The 14,049-nt window shown below is 37.3% G+C and overlaps 2 protein-coding genes across 2 annotated transcripts; both read right to left on the bottom strand.

Annotated features, from left to right (window-relative positions):
- Positions 1-688: 688 nt before the first annotated feature.
- On the bottom strand, positions 689-5,539 carry LOC119193591 (chitin deacetylase 8-like). The gene is made up of 6 exons (XM_037447236.1): positions 3,682-5,539; positions 2,724-3,040; positions 2,242-2,509; positions 1,771-1,957; positions 1,282-1,419; positions 689-933 (listed from the first exon to the last, which is right to left on the bottom strand). The coding sequence occupies exons 1-6, from the start codon at positions 3,873-3,875 to the stop codon at positions 859-861; spliced, it is 1,179 nt and encodes a 392-aa protein (XP_037303133.1). The 5' UTR covers positions 3,876-5,539; the 3' UTR covers positions 689-858.
- A 1,668-nt stretch (positions 5,540-7,207) lies between these two features.
- On the bottom strand, positions 7,208-13,322 carry LOC115447398 (chitin deacetylase 8). The gene is made up of 6 exons (XM_030174430.2): positions 13,117-13,322; positions 9,830-10,142; positions 9,335-9,602; positions 8,434-8,620; positions 7,567-7,704; positions 7,208-7,314 (listed from the first exon to the last, which is right to left on the bottom strand). Exons 1-6 carry the CDS (start codon positions 13,288-13,290, stop codon positions 7,240-7,242), a joined length of 1,155 nt encoding a protein of 384 aa, XP_030030290.1. The 5' UTR covers positions 13,291-13,322; the 3' UTR covers positions 7,208-7,239.
- Between the last annotated feature and the right edge of the window lie 727 nt (positions 13,323-14,049).

Here is a 14,049-nt window from a genome sequence, read left to right as displayed (position 1 = left end):
AAAGGTATGGATATTAGTATAAACGGTTAATGACAACTGAAGTATCATAACGCGTTCTGACGAGTCCTTTTCCTTCCTACAATAAGAGATATTGAATGAGATCCCAAAACTTCTATTATTTCTATGTCAGTCCTTTTTTCACATGTTTTATGTTTGTTAGCCTGCAAAGGGCCGGTTTATACAAACCGGACTCATGGGTGAGCACTTTAGGCGCCGGCAACCCTTAAAAATTGAGCGACCATGCTGAGGACTACCCACTTACGGGTTATGAACCTCAGCTCAGGACGGTCACTGGAAAAGGATGAGATATCAACGATGAGGAGATGTCAGTCCGAATACTAAAACTACTGTACTAGAACTATACTGCTAGACCGCATGTTTTTTTTAGTTTACACTGTTTCCATGCCTATAGACCTCTTAACTGTTGTACTTTAAGGAACCTATTTTGACAATCGAACAATTATTAATCAATAAGAACTGATAAAAAATTGTTTATTTCAATCGTCTCAATGCTCTAGTGTAGCGTGTGTGATGAAGAGAAGAAGAGAATAGGATAAGAAAGAAAGCTGAGAAGAAAGGAAGAGTAGAAGAGAAGAATTGAGGAGATGCAGTAAAAACAAGAGAAAATAAAAAGACGACGTAGGTAAGTTCATGAAAATCCTAGTCTACGAAAGAAATAAACAATAACAAAGTATTACAGATTTATTTATTAAAAACAATACAGAAATAGTAATAAATCTCAATTATTAACTTTTGTCTGTAATGAGTCTTGTTGCAGTCTCATTAACGATGACTATATCTTCAACTTCGATATAAAACTTATTATTAAAGATGTTATATTAATGTCTAGTGACTATATTAACGTCCGAGTGGATTTCCCACCCAAGGGTAGTTGGCAGGACAGACATTGCAGATCGGTATCCAGTAGCTCATCTGGAAAATAATAACTACATTAAAAATATATAGTTTAAAAACGAAGCACGCGTTTGAAATCAGATGCGACGATAAAATTTATCTAGAAATACCTTTTTTATTTTTTGAGACGTCATTGAACATTATGATACGGGTTTAAGAACTAGCAAGCCGACGATTCTACGCTTGAGATTTCGTAAAAAGGCATAGTTCGATACAATAGTACATCCAGTCTTGTTCATTGCAATATTCAAAGAGAATGCATTAGATTATTACAGGATAGTTTCTGCTTTGTATTTATTGATATGTATAAAGTAATACCTACAAAATTTTACATAAGAATCCACCTATAATTAATTGTCGAGATACCTGGTTGTGCTGTCCGATTAAAGGACCGCAACTACTCGCCGGGCAGAAGGAAGGCGTGACGCTCTTACATGGTCTCGCTCTGTATTCGTTCACTGGCACTGGGTTCTTCACCCATTCAACGATATCGACAGCATTCGCCTGGTGGAAAGATGTAGTGAGTAGAAAGATAGTCGACTAATATAATATCAGTCCTGTATTATATACTGCCCACTGTTCATCATGGGCCTCTTCTACTTCTGACAGTTTGGGCCTTAGTCTACTACGCTGGATTAGTACGAGTTGGAAGACTTCACATACTTAGGCTCCTATAAAAATTCTAAGTATTTTGGTTTCCTCACAATGCTTTCCTTCACTGTTAAAGCGAATGATAATTCATAAACAATAGACAGTCATAACTTCAGAAAGTCAGAGGTGGCTTGAATTTTGAACCTGTGGATCTTTGCTCGACAGTCCGTTCTATATCAATATGTTAGAAATAAAGGGATTTACCATAAATACATCGTTGAGATGGTTAATGACGTTCAGGAATCGCGCTAGTGCCCTTTCGACAGCCGGATAGGCCCTGATGTAGCCCTCGTGCACGTAGAAGCCGAAGGGCGCGCGGTTCCCGAAGTAGTGCCGCTCGAAGTTCTGCATTATGAACGCGAACCACGCGTTCTCGTCCTCACGATCGGGGCTGGCAGGATTCATATTATATTAGTATATCATAATCAGAAAAAATACTGGTGGTACATCCTGGTTTGTTCCGTAAAACGTAACAAATTTTCTAGGGATGAATTAGAATGTTCCTAGACGCGCTTGCAATTCATAGTAGTAAACATAATAAGTTCTCGTAAAGATCTAAATTAACAAGACGGAATTGTCATGACCACTTAGTTATATATAAGGTATAGCTCATTATGATGCAATGAGAAATCAAAATATTTATAGGCTAGTAAAACACCTGACAAATATACTTACAAGCTAGTGCAAGCGTCCACCATAGAACATGGGAATCCATTGGGATCAATCCAGGTTATCATGGGGAACACCCAGGGTCCGGGGATGGAAGCGGTAGGGCAAGGAGGTGCGAAGCAATCCTGGGTAGATTCATGGTGCAGAGTGTAGGGCCAGAGACCAGGGTCCCTAAGGGACGCGGTGGGCCAGGAGTGGTCGTAGAGAAGCTCGTACTCTTTCATTACTTGGAAACTCGTATTTCCACTCATTTGCAGGAAGGGAAGACGGACACCTATAAAGAGATAATGTTTATACATGACATGAATAAACCCAGTTATAGTCGTAGGTTTTTACTACCCCATTAGTTTTTGAGTTTTATCTCATAAGAGAGGTAAAGTAAAATCCGATTAAACTTGAAGACCGTGGAAGCTTTTTAAACGTAGGTTTTCGTAGATAAAATGATCGTTAAGTAAAGTTAAAATAAAATAATCTAATATACAACTTACCTTTAATTTGATTTGCAGGGATGTTAGCGAAGTGAGCCATCTGTTCCTTCTGATCGCCAATATCCTGCCTGAGCTCCTCGAGGCTGGCGGTGGCCCACCAGGTCTGCGGCACACGGTGTGAGATGGAGTGGAGCGCGATCTCGTACCCGCGGTTGTACAGCTCGTTGATGAGCTGGTAGTTGGTATACTCGTGGCTCACGTAGAACGTGGTGCCGGCAGGACAGCCGTTGGAGTTGCGACGGTTGAAGATCAGTCTTCGATAGGTCTCCATGTTGAGAATGTTGACGCTATCGTCGAAGGTTAGGGAGACAAACTGGTGGAAAATATAGGTTCAGTAAAAATCGAAATCATCTCAATGTTAGGACTTAACGATCGTTAATTTTATGGGACTACGGTCCCAAGAAATTTATCTGACGATAGAAGTCTAGCTTTTTTATGAATAGTTGAATTATTTCTAAAATCGGCATTGTGAACCAAAAATGTCATGTGGCATTGTTACTAATATACGGTAATTGCCTTAAATATGTATGTATAAAATATATTAATGTCCGAAATATCTTGATAGGAAATGTTATCATAATTATATTGCACTGGAATTTGACTCAAGAATTTGAATAATCCGTGATCGTTGTAATACTTCATGATACTATTTCTATAAACAAATTTACATCAGTTCATTGGAAGTTCCAAATACTTAAGGAATTAATTTCAAAATTTAAGAACTCCGGTACAGTACTGTACTGTCGAATGTGATGTTTGTGGTTTCCTCTACAAACATCACTATCGACAGAAAGTAATTTTTTTACATTACCAATTATTTAAAATAGATTCTAATGTACAAGGGAAACTTAAAGATATGTTTGATAAAATCTTGTCCACGGATTGACCAGCGATGTACCACAAAAAATGTTCAGTGACAGCTTGCTCTAAAGTTTATGCTGTGATGTTCTCACCTGAGGGAGTGTTCCTTGGGGACAATCCTCCAGGGATGTCAGTGGTGGAGCACCTACATTCCGGCAGCTTGCACGCCTCCACATCACAAGGCTCAGCTGAGGGCAGCTCGCCAGCTTCCTCAGCCACTACAGCCACAACTAAGCTCACTAGTATGAACCACTTCATTGTCTCGTGTTCCAAATACTGGATCCTGACCATCCATTATATAGAGGGCTTTATCGTTATTCGTTCTATTATCTAAATGCACTGGTGTTATGACTTAGATTTTGGAAATTTCTAGATAAGATGTTATTATAATATTAAGATTTTTAAAATAATAGCTGAAAATTATAATGATACCGACTGTCAAAGCTAGCCTAGGGACATGCCTATTTTTATAAAACTAGTTAAATGCATTGTAAGGCTAGTGGTAGGTCTTGCGTCTGCAAGAGCCTAGCTCGGTAGATGCGGGGTAACATCGTATAAATCGTATAACAAGCTATTGTTTTATAATTTTTGTGTTCTGGAAACATTTCCTGTGAGTCTTGCTTGTTACGTACATCCCGCTAGTTGACGTGAGTGATTCCGATAAGTATTATGAGATAACGGTACCGATAAACACAATACATTTATATCGCCGTTTTCTTGAAGATCCGGACTAACTCTATGCATGAATCTGTTTACTGTTTTAATTGATTTTCGACCTATATGGTATCTTAAGGTAAAAAATCTTTAAGCTTTATTTAAATTGTCGAAACATGTCTATGCGCTGAACTCGATGTTTACACCAAAATTATTTATTGTTGAAGAACGGATTAAAATCATTCGATCTTGCATTTGCAAATCATGCAAGTTTTTGTAATGTTTATACACGACGTGTCAAATAATTACTTGTTTCGTTTTTTTAGGCTGTGGTAAGTACCAAATTTTGTTGATTTATATGTGTATGTACATATAAATCAATAATGTTCTTCAAATATTTACAGTGTTACCCGTGAGGGGTAACATCGGTAGTCGGAAGATCGGGTAAGATCAGTATTTAAATGAAACTTACCTCGTAAAAATATTTAAGGACTTTATTTAATACTTCGTGTACACTAGTAGGATAGTAGTAGGAACTAAGATCAAAATATACTCCTTACGTAGACTTAAAAATCCCTTTAATATGGATGGATTAAGACAGTAATCCGAATTATACCTTTAAAGCCATCTATCCAACAGATTTTGAAAAAGATTGTATGGGAACAATAATATTAAAGTATACTAATTATTCTTGAATGAAAAAATAACTTGCAAATTCGGTTAATAAACGATAAGTGAAAATGTATCGTTAAAAATTGCATTGTTAATTACTCAATCATGGTTAATTGATACAAGTCTAACTGACGTTGCTTGCTTTAAAGGTGAAGGAAAACATCGTGAGGAAACCTGCATACCTGCTAATTCTCTATTACGAATTTTCGAGGGTGTGTGAAGTCTGCCAACCCGCACTAGGCCAGCGTGATGGACTAAGGCCTATTCCCTCTCAATAGTAGAGGTGGCCCGTACCCAACAGTGGGACAGTATATAATACAGGGCTGATATTAAACTGACTTTGATCTAGATTGTATTTGGACTGACCGCAAGCGCTGCGCTGCGCCCTGAGTAGGGACTGAAGTGAGGGGAAAGGGAAACAGAAACGCAATTTCACATGATGTCGATGCTGCAAGGATAGTTCTTAAGATTATGGATCAACATTAATGTATACCTTGTATTTATAGTGATATTATAAGTAAATTACATCATACTTAGTCTGGCCATAAATACTGTTACACTTAATTATAAAAAAATATTACATTTGAATTTCGAATCTGTCATTTTTATACGATTGTTCATTGTGTTTTCTCATTTTGGCGCCAATACATTGTAAAATATTTTGCGATATTAAAATGGTGTGGGGTGATAAAGAGAACCGAATCGCTGTGATAGCATTACACAAAGTAGGTATGGAGCCAAATGCAATTTTTAAAACTCTCCATACACTTGGTATTAGTAAAATGTTTGTGTACCGGGCTATTAATAGGTACAATGAGACCTCCTCTGTTTGTGACAGAAAAGATCTGGCCGTCCACGTAGTGTTCGTACGAAAAAGGTGGTCAAAGCAGTAAGGGAAAGAATTCGAAGAAATCCTGTCCGAAAGCAAAAGATTTTATCTCGGGAAATGAAGATAGCACCTAGAACCATGTCGCGTATTTTAAAAGATGACTTAGGACTTGCAGCCTATAAGAGACGCACTGGCCATTTCTTAACTGATAATTTAAAGAAGAATAGGGTGGTAAAATCGAAACAACTACTGAAGCGGTACGCAAAGGGAGGTCACAGAAAAATTTTGTTTACGGATGAGAAAATTTTTACAATTGAGCAACATTTTAACAAACAAAATGACCGTATTTATGCTCAAAGCTCTAAGGAAGCTTCCCAATTAGTCGACAGAGTGCAACGTGGACATTATCCGACTTCAGTGATGGTTTGGTGGGGTGTTAGCTATGAAGGAGTGACTGAGCCATATTTTTGTGAAAAAGGTATCAAAACATCGGCACAAGTGTATCAAGATACCATTCTTGAGAAGGTAGTTAAGCCCCTTAACATCACCATGTTCAATAACCAAGTATGGTCCTTCCAGCAAGACTCGGCGCCGGGTCATAAAGCTCGGTCCACGCAGTCTTGGTTGGAATCGAACGTTTCGGACTTCATCAGAGCTGAAGACTGGCCGTCGTCTAGTCCCGATCTTAATCCGCTGGATTATGATTTGTGGTCAGTTTTAGAGAGTACAGCTTGCTCTAAACGCCATGATAATTTGAGTCCCTAAAACAATCTATACGATTGGCGGTGAAGAATTTTCCCATGGAAAGAGTGCGTGCTTCTATTGATAACTGGCCTCATCGTTTAAAGGACTGTATTGCAGCCAATGGAGACCACTTCGAATAAGCTTTTATATTTTTAATTGTTTTATATTTATGTATTAAACTGACACACTGTAAAAGTAATAAATGTTATTTGCAGTTAACAATTTTCTTTTTTCTTTATTACAATATTTATGGCAAGACTAGGTATAAGTATAATAGAGGTATATTTGAATTTATTTTATTGTTTTTTACCCATTTTAATTTAATATCGGGAAACCAGAATAGGCATTACTTAAAAATAAGGAAGTAAATGTTAAACTGAGGAAGCAAAATATATACATGAAAAAATTTACATCTATTCTATATTTAAAGCTTTCTCTGGCTGCTTTCCCTTTTTGGAAGTATTCGGTCACAGTACCAATCACGGCTTTCATATATTATCATGAGATAAAGAATGACTCATCTTTAGATATTAAAATGAAACTATATTTTGGATTTTATAGTAAGTATAATATTCTCTCATGACCATGAAGGCTTAAAAGTCAAAGTGTCGGCAGAACATTATAAGCATGGAGCCTCCTCCATAATTGTTGACGGCTGCAGGCGGTAATGCGCAAGAGCTGTTGCGGATTTTGTATGATTAAAAAATATTAAAAAAGACATCGGTAAAAATTAAAATAATTTATTTAAAAATAGATTTATTGGCCCAGAGGGTTTCCGAACCACGGGTAGTTGCGCGGGCACGACGTACAAATCTGCATCCAGTAGTCCAGCTGAAAAACAAGGTTACATTAATTATTTTTAGAGTTAAAGTTTTGGCGTGTCAATATTTTTGAATTGAAAACATAATTTGAGAATATAACGCATAATAGCCAAGAATAAGATTTTAGTTTAGAATTATTTAGAAAACTTTTTTGGAAAAAAGAAAACATCTAAAACCATAAATCGGATCTAAAAATTGAAACATTATTGATATTAAAGACGTCTTGTAAAGATATTGTATGATTTGATAAAGAAGTTATTACGTTGTTGTGTTCTCCTCTCAGAGGGCCGCACGATGCATGTCGGCAGACAGACGGGGTGTGGGAGGGGCAACGTTTTTCTCTGTACTCATTCACTGGAATGGGGTTCTTCACCCACTCGATCACTTCATTTGAGTTCACCTGGGAAACAGAATATCGTTTATTTAAGGGTTGGTCTCTAGTTTGTGACTGTATTTTTTTTATATCTTTGAATGACGAAATGAGCTTGCCATTCGCCTGATAGTAAGCGACACGACTGCATAAACAGTAGAAACACCATCCACCTTGAATTACAAAGTATTGTTTGGTATTCCACTGCGCTCGCCATCCTGAGACATGTGTTAAGTCTTATTATGTCCAGTAGTTGCATTGGCTACAATGTCCTTTAAACCGCAACACAACAGTGAATACCTACACACAGCTGGTTGGCGGGAGAAATTGCGGCCTACCCAGACGGACTCTCACATATGAGAGTTTTCATGGGCACCACTGTAATGTCATTTCTGTTGCATAGTCCAAGTTGTGCTCATGGTTGTAGGTGGGTTAAATACTGGCATTTTGGACGTAATAGTGAACATCTCAAGACGATAAGGATAATGCCAATTGCTCATAATTCAAAGTTCAGTGGTGTTGCTACTATTTAAGCAATTATGATATTTATGAACGGGATTTTTATTTTCGTTTATTTGTAAAATAACTATACAACAATAGGCAGCGCATATAGTTATCAATATGAATAAACCAGATCTACCGTAGAAGAAGATAGATGCATGATACCAGGTAACGATTTGCGAAAATTAAACAAATCTATTTTTCAAAAATGTATCTTGTACTACTGCATATAAAAGTGATAATGGGAAATGGACTCACCATAAACACATCTGGTATATTGTTGATGACGTCCATGAATCTGATGAACGCCTTCCTTACTCCAGAGTACTCCCTGATGTACCATTCGTGGACGAAGAAACCGAAAGGCGCGCGGTTGCCGAAGTAATGCCTCTCGAAGTTACTCATGATGAATTTGAACCATTCGTCCTCGTCTTCACGGTCAGGGCTGGAAATACAGATCGGAGTAAGTTTAGTTCAGAATATAATTGAATATGTATTTCTTTAGAGAAGATAACTACAGATGTAGAGTGAGACGTTTATGATATATGTATAGGTGTAAAAAGATTTTGACATATTTTATATTCGTCCGGATAACGTCCACCGAACATGAGGTGTTACCCGCCATAGGCCGACGTAATTGTCCCGCGTTCCGCGGCAATGCGGCATTCAGCTTGTGTATATCCGGTTGTAACAGGCCGACATAATTGTATAGACTATCGATGGGTAATTGTCTCTCGTCAGTCAACATTCTATTGGACCCCACTCCACTTACCATCAGGTGCAGTGGGAACACTTTTCCGTGCTTGAATATAAAGAGAAAAAAAACTGCAATATTATCCGGTGACTAGTACGCCGGTTGCAAACCAAAAATAAAACTGAGGAACTTTAGTTAGCTCGCATGGCCAAGAATATTGCACATAGAAGGAATCATAGTTTTATAGTTTGTCTTACAAATTCTCGTATGCCAAAATCTGTGTGATTTGTAATTATAACTGTTATAAGTATGTTCCGATTGGACATAGACAATGATACGTTGTTTTTAAAGGATATTAAGTACCCAGTGTTATAATAACAAATATCATTTAAAGTGTCAGAGAAATGTTTGAAATTAAAAATGTTCAGTGCTACTGTTGAAGTCAGTATCCAAAAATATACTTACAAGAACACGCAAGTATCAACCATTGAGCATGGGAAGTTGTTAAGGTCCCTCCAGGAGATCATAGGCATCACCCAGGGTCCAGGGATCGACGCAGTGGGGCACGGGCCGATGGGACAGTCCTGAGTCGAAGCGTGATCAAGGGTGTACGGCCAGAGGGCGTGGTCGGTGTGGACATTACTGGGCCAGGAGCAATCGTATTTGAGTCCATGGTTAGCCATCATCAGGAAGCTTGTGTTTCCACTCAGCTGCAGGAAAGGCTTGCGTATACCTTGAATAAAAGTGATTCACAGTTAATGATGCATGATCGTAATAATTTTAGACTTAGAATCAGTATGAAGCTTGCCCCTTTTGATTAGTAGAAATAATGTAATGTTTTTATGGGTTTTATTGATAAAATTCAAGTGTTGCAGACTCAGGTCTGCAACACTTGAATTGAAGGCAACTCATCTTGATACACGCTACCACTATCTAGCAAAGAACAACTTGTGAACCTACCTTGAATGGCATTCATGGGGATATTAGCAAAATGAGACATCTGGCGACGCTGATCAACAAACTCCTTAACCAAGTCTTCATAGGTAGCCGTTGCCCAGAAGGAGTTAGGAGTTCTGTGCGTAATGGAGTGCAGGGCTATCTCGTACCCTCTGTTATACAGTTCATTGACCAACTGGTAGTTGGTGTACTCATGGTTGACGTAGAATGTGGCTCCTGCATTACAACCGTTGGAGTTTCTGCGGTTGTAAAGGATGGCCCTGTACGTTTCGATGTTCAAAACGTTGACAGCATCGTCGAAGGTGACGGTCACAAACTGAAAGGGAAACATTGAGTTAAACAGGACCTGAATAATGTAGCTAATTCAACTGTGATATAAGGAACAATGTATTAAAGAATTTACTTGACGAGCCTGCTGGGGTGGCAGGTTGAGAAGTTCTTTTTAGTCAAGCCCGCACAAAAGCGGCGATAGCCTAGTTGGGTGTGGAACGGTCTGCCAAGACGAATGTCCACAGGTATAAATCCCAAGGGCACACACCTCTGACTTTTCTAAAATCATGTATGTATTCTTTGTGAATTTATCGTTCGCTTTAACGGCGAAGGAAAACATCGTAAGGAAACCTGCACATCTGAGAACTTCTCTATAGGAATTTCGAAGGTGTGTGAAGTCTACCAACCCGCACTGGGCCAGCGTGGTGGACTAAGGCCTAATCCCTGTCAGTAGTAGAGGAGGCCCGTGCTCAGCAGTGGGCAAGTATATAATACAGGGCTGATATTATTATTATTATTGAACATGCTGGGGAGGCAGGTTGAGAAGTTCTTTGGAATTAAGTTCGCACAGCATACTTTGTGAATAGTTTTCATATACAGGGTCATCGTGATATTGCGTTAATAAATAAAATCACATATTCCTCTTTACTCTGCGAATACTGTTTTAAAATGTATCCATGAATAACTAATATTTTCACAAAAAATCCCAATTTCACTTTTATTTTTTTAACATTTTGTAGTTTAAGGCAAATATAGCATGTATGAATTTATTTTTCTTTGAAAGTGTAATGTTGCCGCTACGAGGAATTTTACAAGGGTAGTGGTACCAGGGCGTATAAAATTAAAATTACTTTTTATTGATTTATTTTGTACGAAATCACTTTTTTATTTTAAATATATAGTTAGAGTAATCTCTATCTATACTATATATGTTTGAATGCGCTTATGTCAATACAAATGGTTCGAATTATAAAATTCTTCTAGTATTTGATAACGTTGAAAAAACATTATTGTTAGAGCTTCCGTTGAATGCGCTGCCACTTTTAAAGTTACGCAACAAGTATTAATGATGGAATTGATCTCGTAGTAAGTTCTAAATATATATAATTATAAAATACCCCGCCGCATCTGTCTGTCTATCTGAACATGACAAAATAAAAACTACCCAACAGATTTTTATGAAATTTGGTAGGGAAATAATTTGAAACCTTTGCAAGGATATAGGCTACTTTTTAAGCCGATAAAATATATGGCGGGACTTGTCTACCTTAAAACTTTTTCACGGGAGCGAAGCCGCGACCAAATGGTAGTTTATTATTAAGTGCTATTTTCAAGACGTATGTGGTTTCAGTTAGTTACGCAATGTCAAAATAGTCCTGTATGCAAAGTTTATTTGAAATATATTTCATCTACAATTAAAATATTGCATAAGTCTAACATTTACACGAGCAAAATCAAAGCTATAATCAAAATTATCGAGCTTAAGAAACTTGATCTAATCTACGAAATTGTTATTGAATATGTTTTTGCCGGTAATTAAGATAAGATTATTGATTTATCATTTGATTTTATAAAAGCAGCAGCAATTATTAACGACATTATCAAGATTACTAAGAAAAGAGACTTAAAGTTATAGCTTAAGGTCCATTTTCATACATTTTGTTTCACCTTTAATCTTGGTAACTAAACAAGTATTGACAAGTAAAGAATTTAAATTTCACTATTATTTAAATTCTTTACTTGTCAATACTTGTTTAGTCTAACTAGTAATACTAACTAGACGTGAATTTAAATTCTTTACTTGCCAATACTTGTTTAGTTACCCAGATTAAAGGTGAAACAAAATGTATGAAAAATGGACCTTAAGCTATAACCTTAAATATAAAAATGTTATTTACAGTTCATATAATATGGATAATTAAATAGATAATATTATATCACAACTACTAATTAAATGCAAATCGTCGTAAAAATAGCTCGTGGTAGGATATGTTATCCGACTGGATAGCGACCACCGTACACAAGGTGTTAAAACCCGCTATGGCTCATGTATGTGTGTCGCGTTTCGGGATTAGCCTGTATATATCCGGTCCCAACGCCGGCATAGTTGTGTCGACTGTCGAGGGGTAAGCATCTCTTATCAGTCAGTCAGTACCATCAGGGCCAGTTGAGTCGCTTTGCCAAAAATTAAAAGGTAAAATCTTGCTCGTGACCGATTTTGTGGAGAAAGCTACCGCGTGTATTTACGAATTGTTACGATTCAGTATAATAATAATAATAATAAATCAGTTTATTGTCTTATTACACAAATGATAACATACATATTCTTATATTTATACTATAATAAAGACAAAAGGAAGCGGCTCAGCTTGTGCTGACCGGGACAGTAGTTCCGAGCAGCGCTGGTTTTCAGCCTCTCCTAACTTCCTAAGATGTTATGCGGAAAGTGTATAGCGTTGGCCTTCCAAGCGACAATTAACATTCAAGGGTATTTGAAAGTATCTATTTCCACATTAAATCCCAGAATAATTTATGATTGTTATTCTTGGACGAAGGTAATTATTATTTCATTTTTTTTAGTAGCTGTGCCCGCGGATTCACCTGTGTGGAAATTAGTATGTTACAAAGTTTTACCCGCGTAAATCCCGACTCACGACATTATTTACAACCACGCAACCTCTTCAACAGTAATCGTTATATTTCAGTCAATTTATATAAAACCGTAATGTACTTTTAACCTAAACCTCCCTCAAAAGAAGCACTATCTTTTAGTAAAAACCGTACAAAAATCCGATGAGTGGATTTTGAGAAAATCGATCACATACAGACTGATAGAAACGGGGACTTTATTTTATAATATGTATAGATGGGCAAAGTGACTTCATGGAATAGTAAGAGTGGCTTCCAGAAAATATTGAGGACAACAAATATCTCACGCTAATTGACACATATGCTGGCTTTGGACACGCTATCGTTCACTCTTGCCCTTAGTCCTATTAACACGTTTGATTTCAACATACCTGCGGCGTGTTCCTTGGCTTCAGTCCCCCGGGTATATCAGAGGATGAACACCTGCATTCCGGTAACTTGCACGCTTCCCTGTCACATTCTTCGGCAATTTTTAACTCGTTATCTTCAGCCTCTTCGGCGAAAGTCAAGGCGAGGAGCAAAGGCAGAAGCACTATCCACTTCATTTTCAAGTATTATGTTTAAGTAATACGGTGCCGCATTATATATTGTTTTTGCTTTATCTTTTAAATCATTCAATGTTTTTATTCGTATCTTATCCAGATTTTGTGATAAGGGAAGTACCTCGAATAGGTTTTTAATTTAATTTATTTGCTATATCTGATTGCTTGCTAGGGGAAGTGAGTGTTGAAAAGGTCCCGGGTTACATTCTAGCTTAGGAAAAGTTTCCCCTTTCGAGAGTAGGCAGTGATGTATCACATTTTTCACTACCTATGTGGTTCATGTAAGAGACGATTAACTGATTGCTATTTATTAGATAGAATTCCAGGTTATAAGTTAATAATGAGAAGAAAAAATAATGTTGCTTACTTTATATGGTGGGTGAGTTTTTTTAAATAATTTATCTAGAATTATTCAATAGTTATCTACGTGTAGGTACCACCGCAATGTCCATTTCTGCCGCAAAGCAGCAGTGTGTATTCACTGTTGTGTTCTGGTTTGAAGGATATTGTAGCTAGTGTAACTACTGGACATAAAGACTTAACATCTCACATCTCAGGATGGCGAGCGCATTGGAATGCCAAACAATACTTTGTAATTTAAGGTGTGGGTGGTGTTTCTACTGTTAATAGGCGGTTGTATCGTTTACCATCAAGTGAACTTTAACTTTGAACGCGTATAGTGTGTTCACTGTGTGTTCAGAACAAGAACCGTCGTAGGATTTCAGGACGCTACTGTGCTTAATTACCTTTTTTGTTTAATTT

This window comes from Manduca sexta, unplaced genomic scaffold (assembly GCF_014839805.1).
Source record: "Manduca sexta isolate Smith_Timp_Sample1 unplaced genomic scaffold, JHU_Msex_v1.0 HiC_scaffold_76, whole genome shotgun sequence".
Lineage (NCBI taxonomy): Eukaryota > Metazoa > Arthropoda > Insecta > Lepidoptera > Sphingidae > Manduca > Manduca sexta.
Note: the sequence above shows the minus strand (reverse complement) of the source record. Positions and strands in the feature narration are given on the sequence as shown.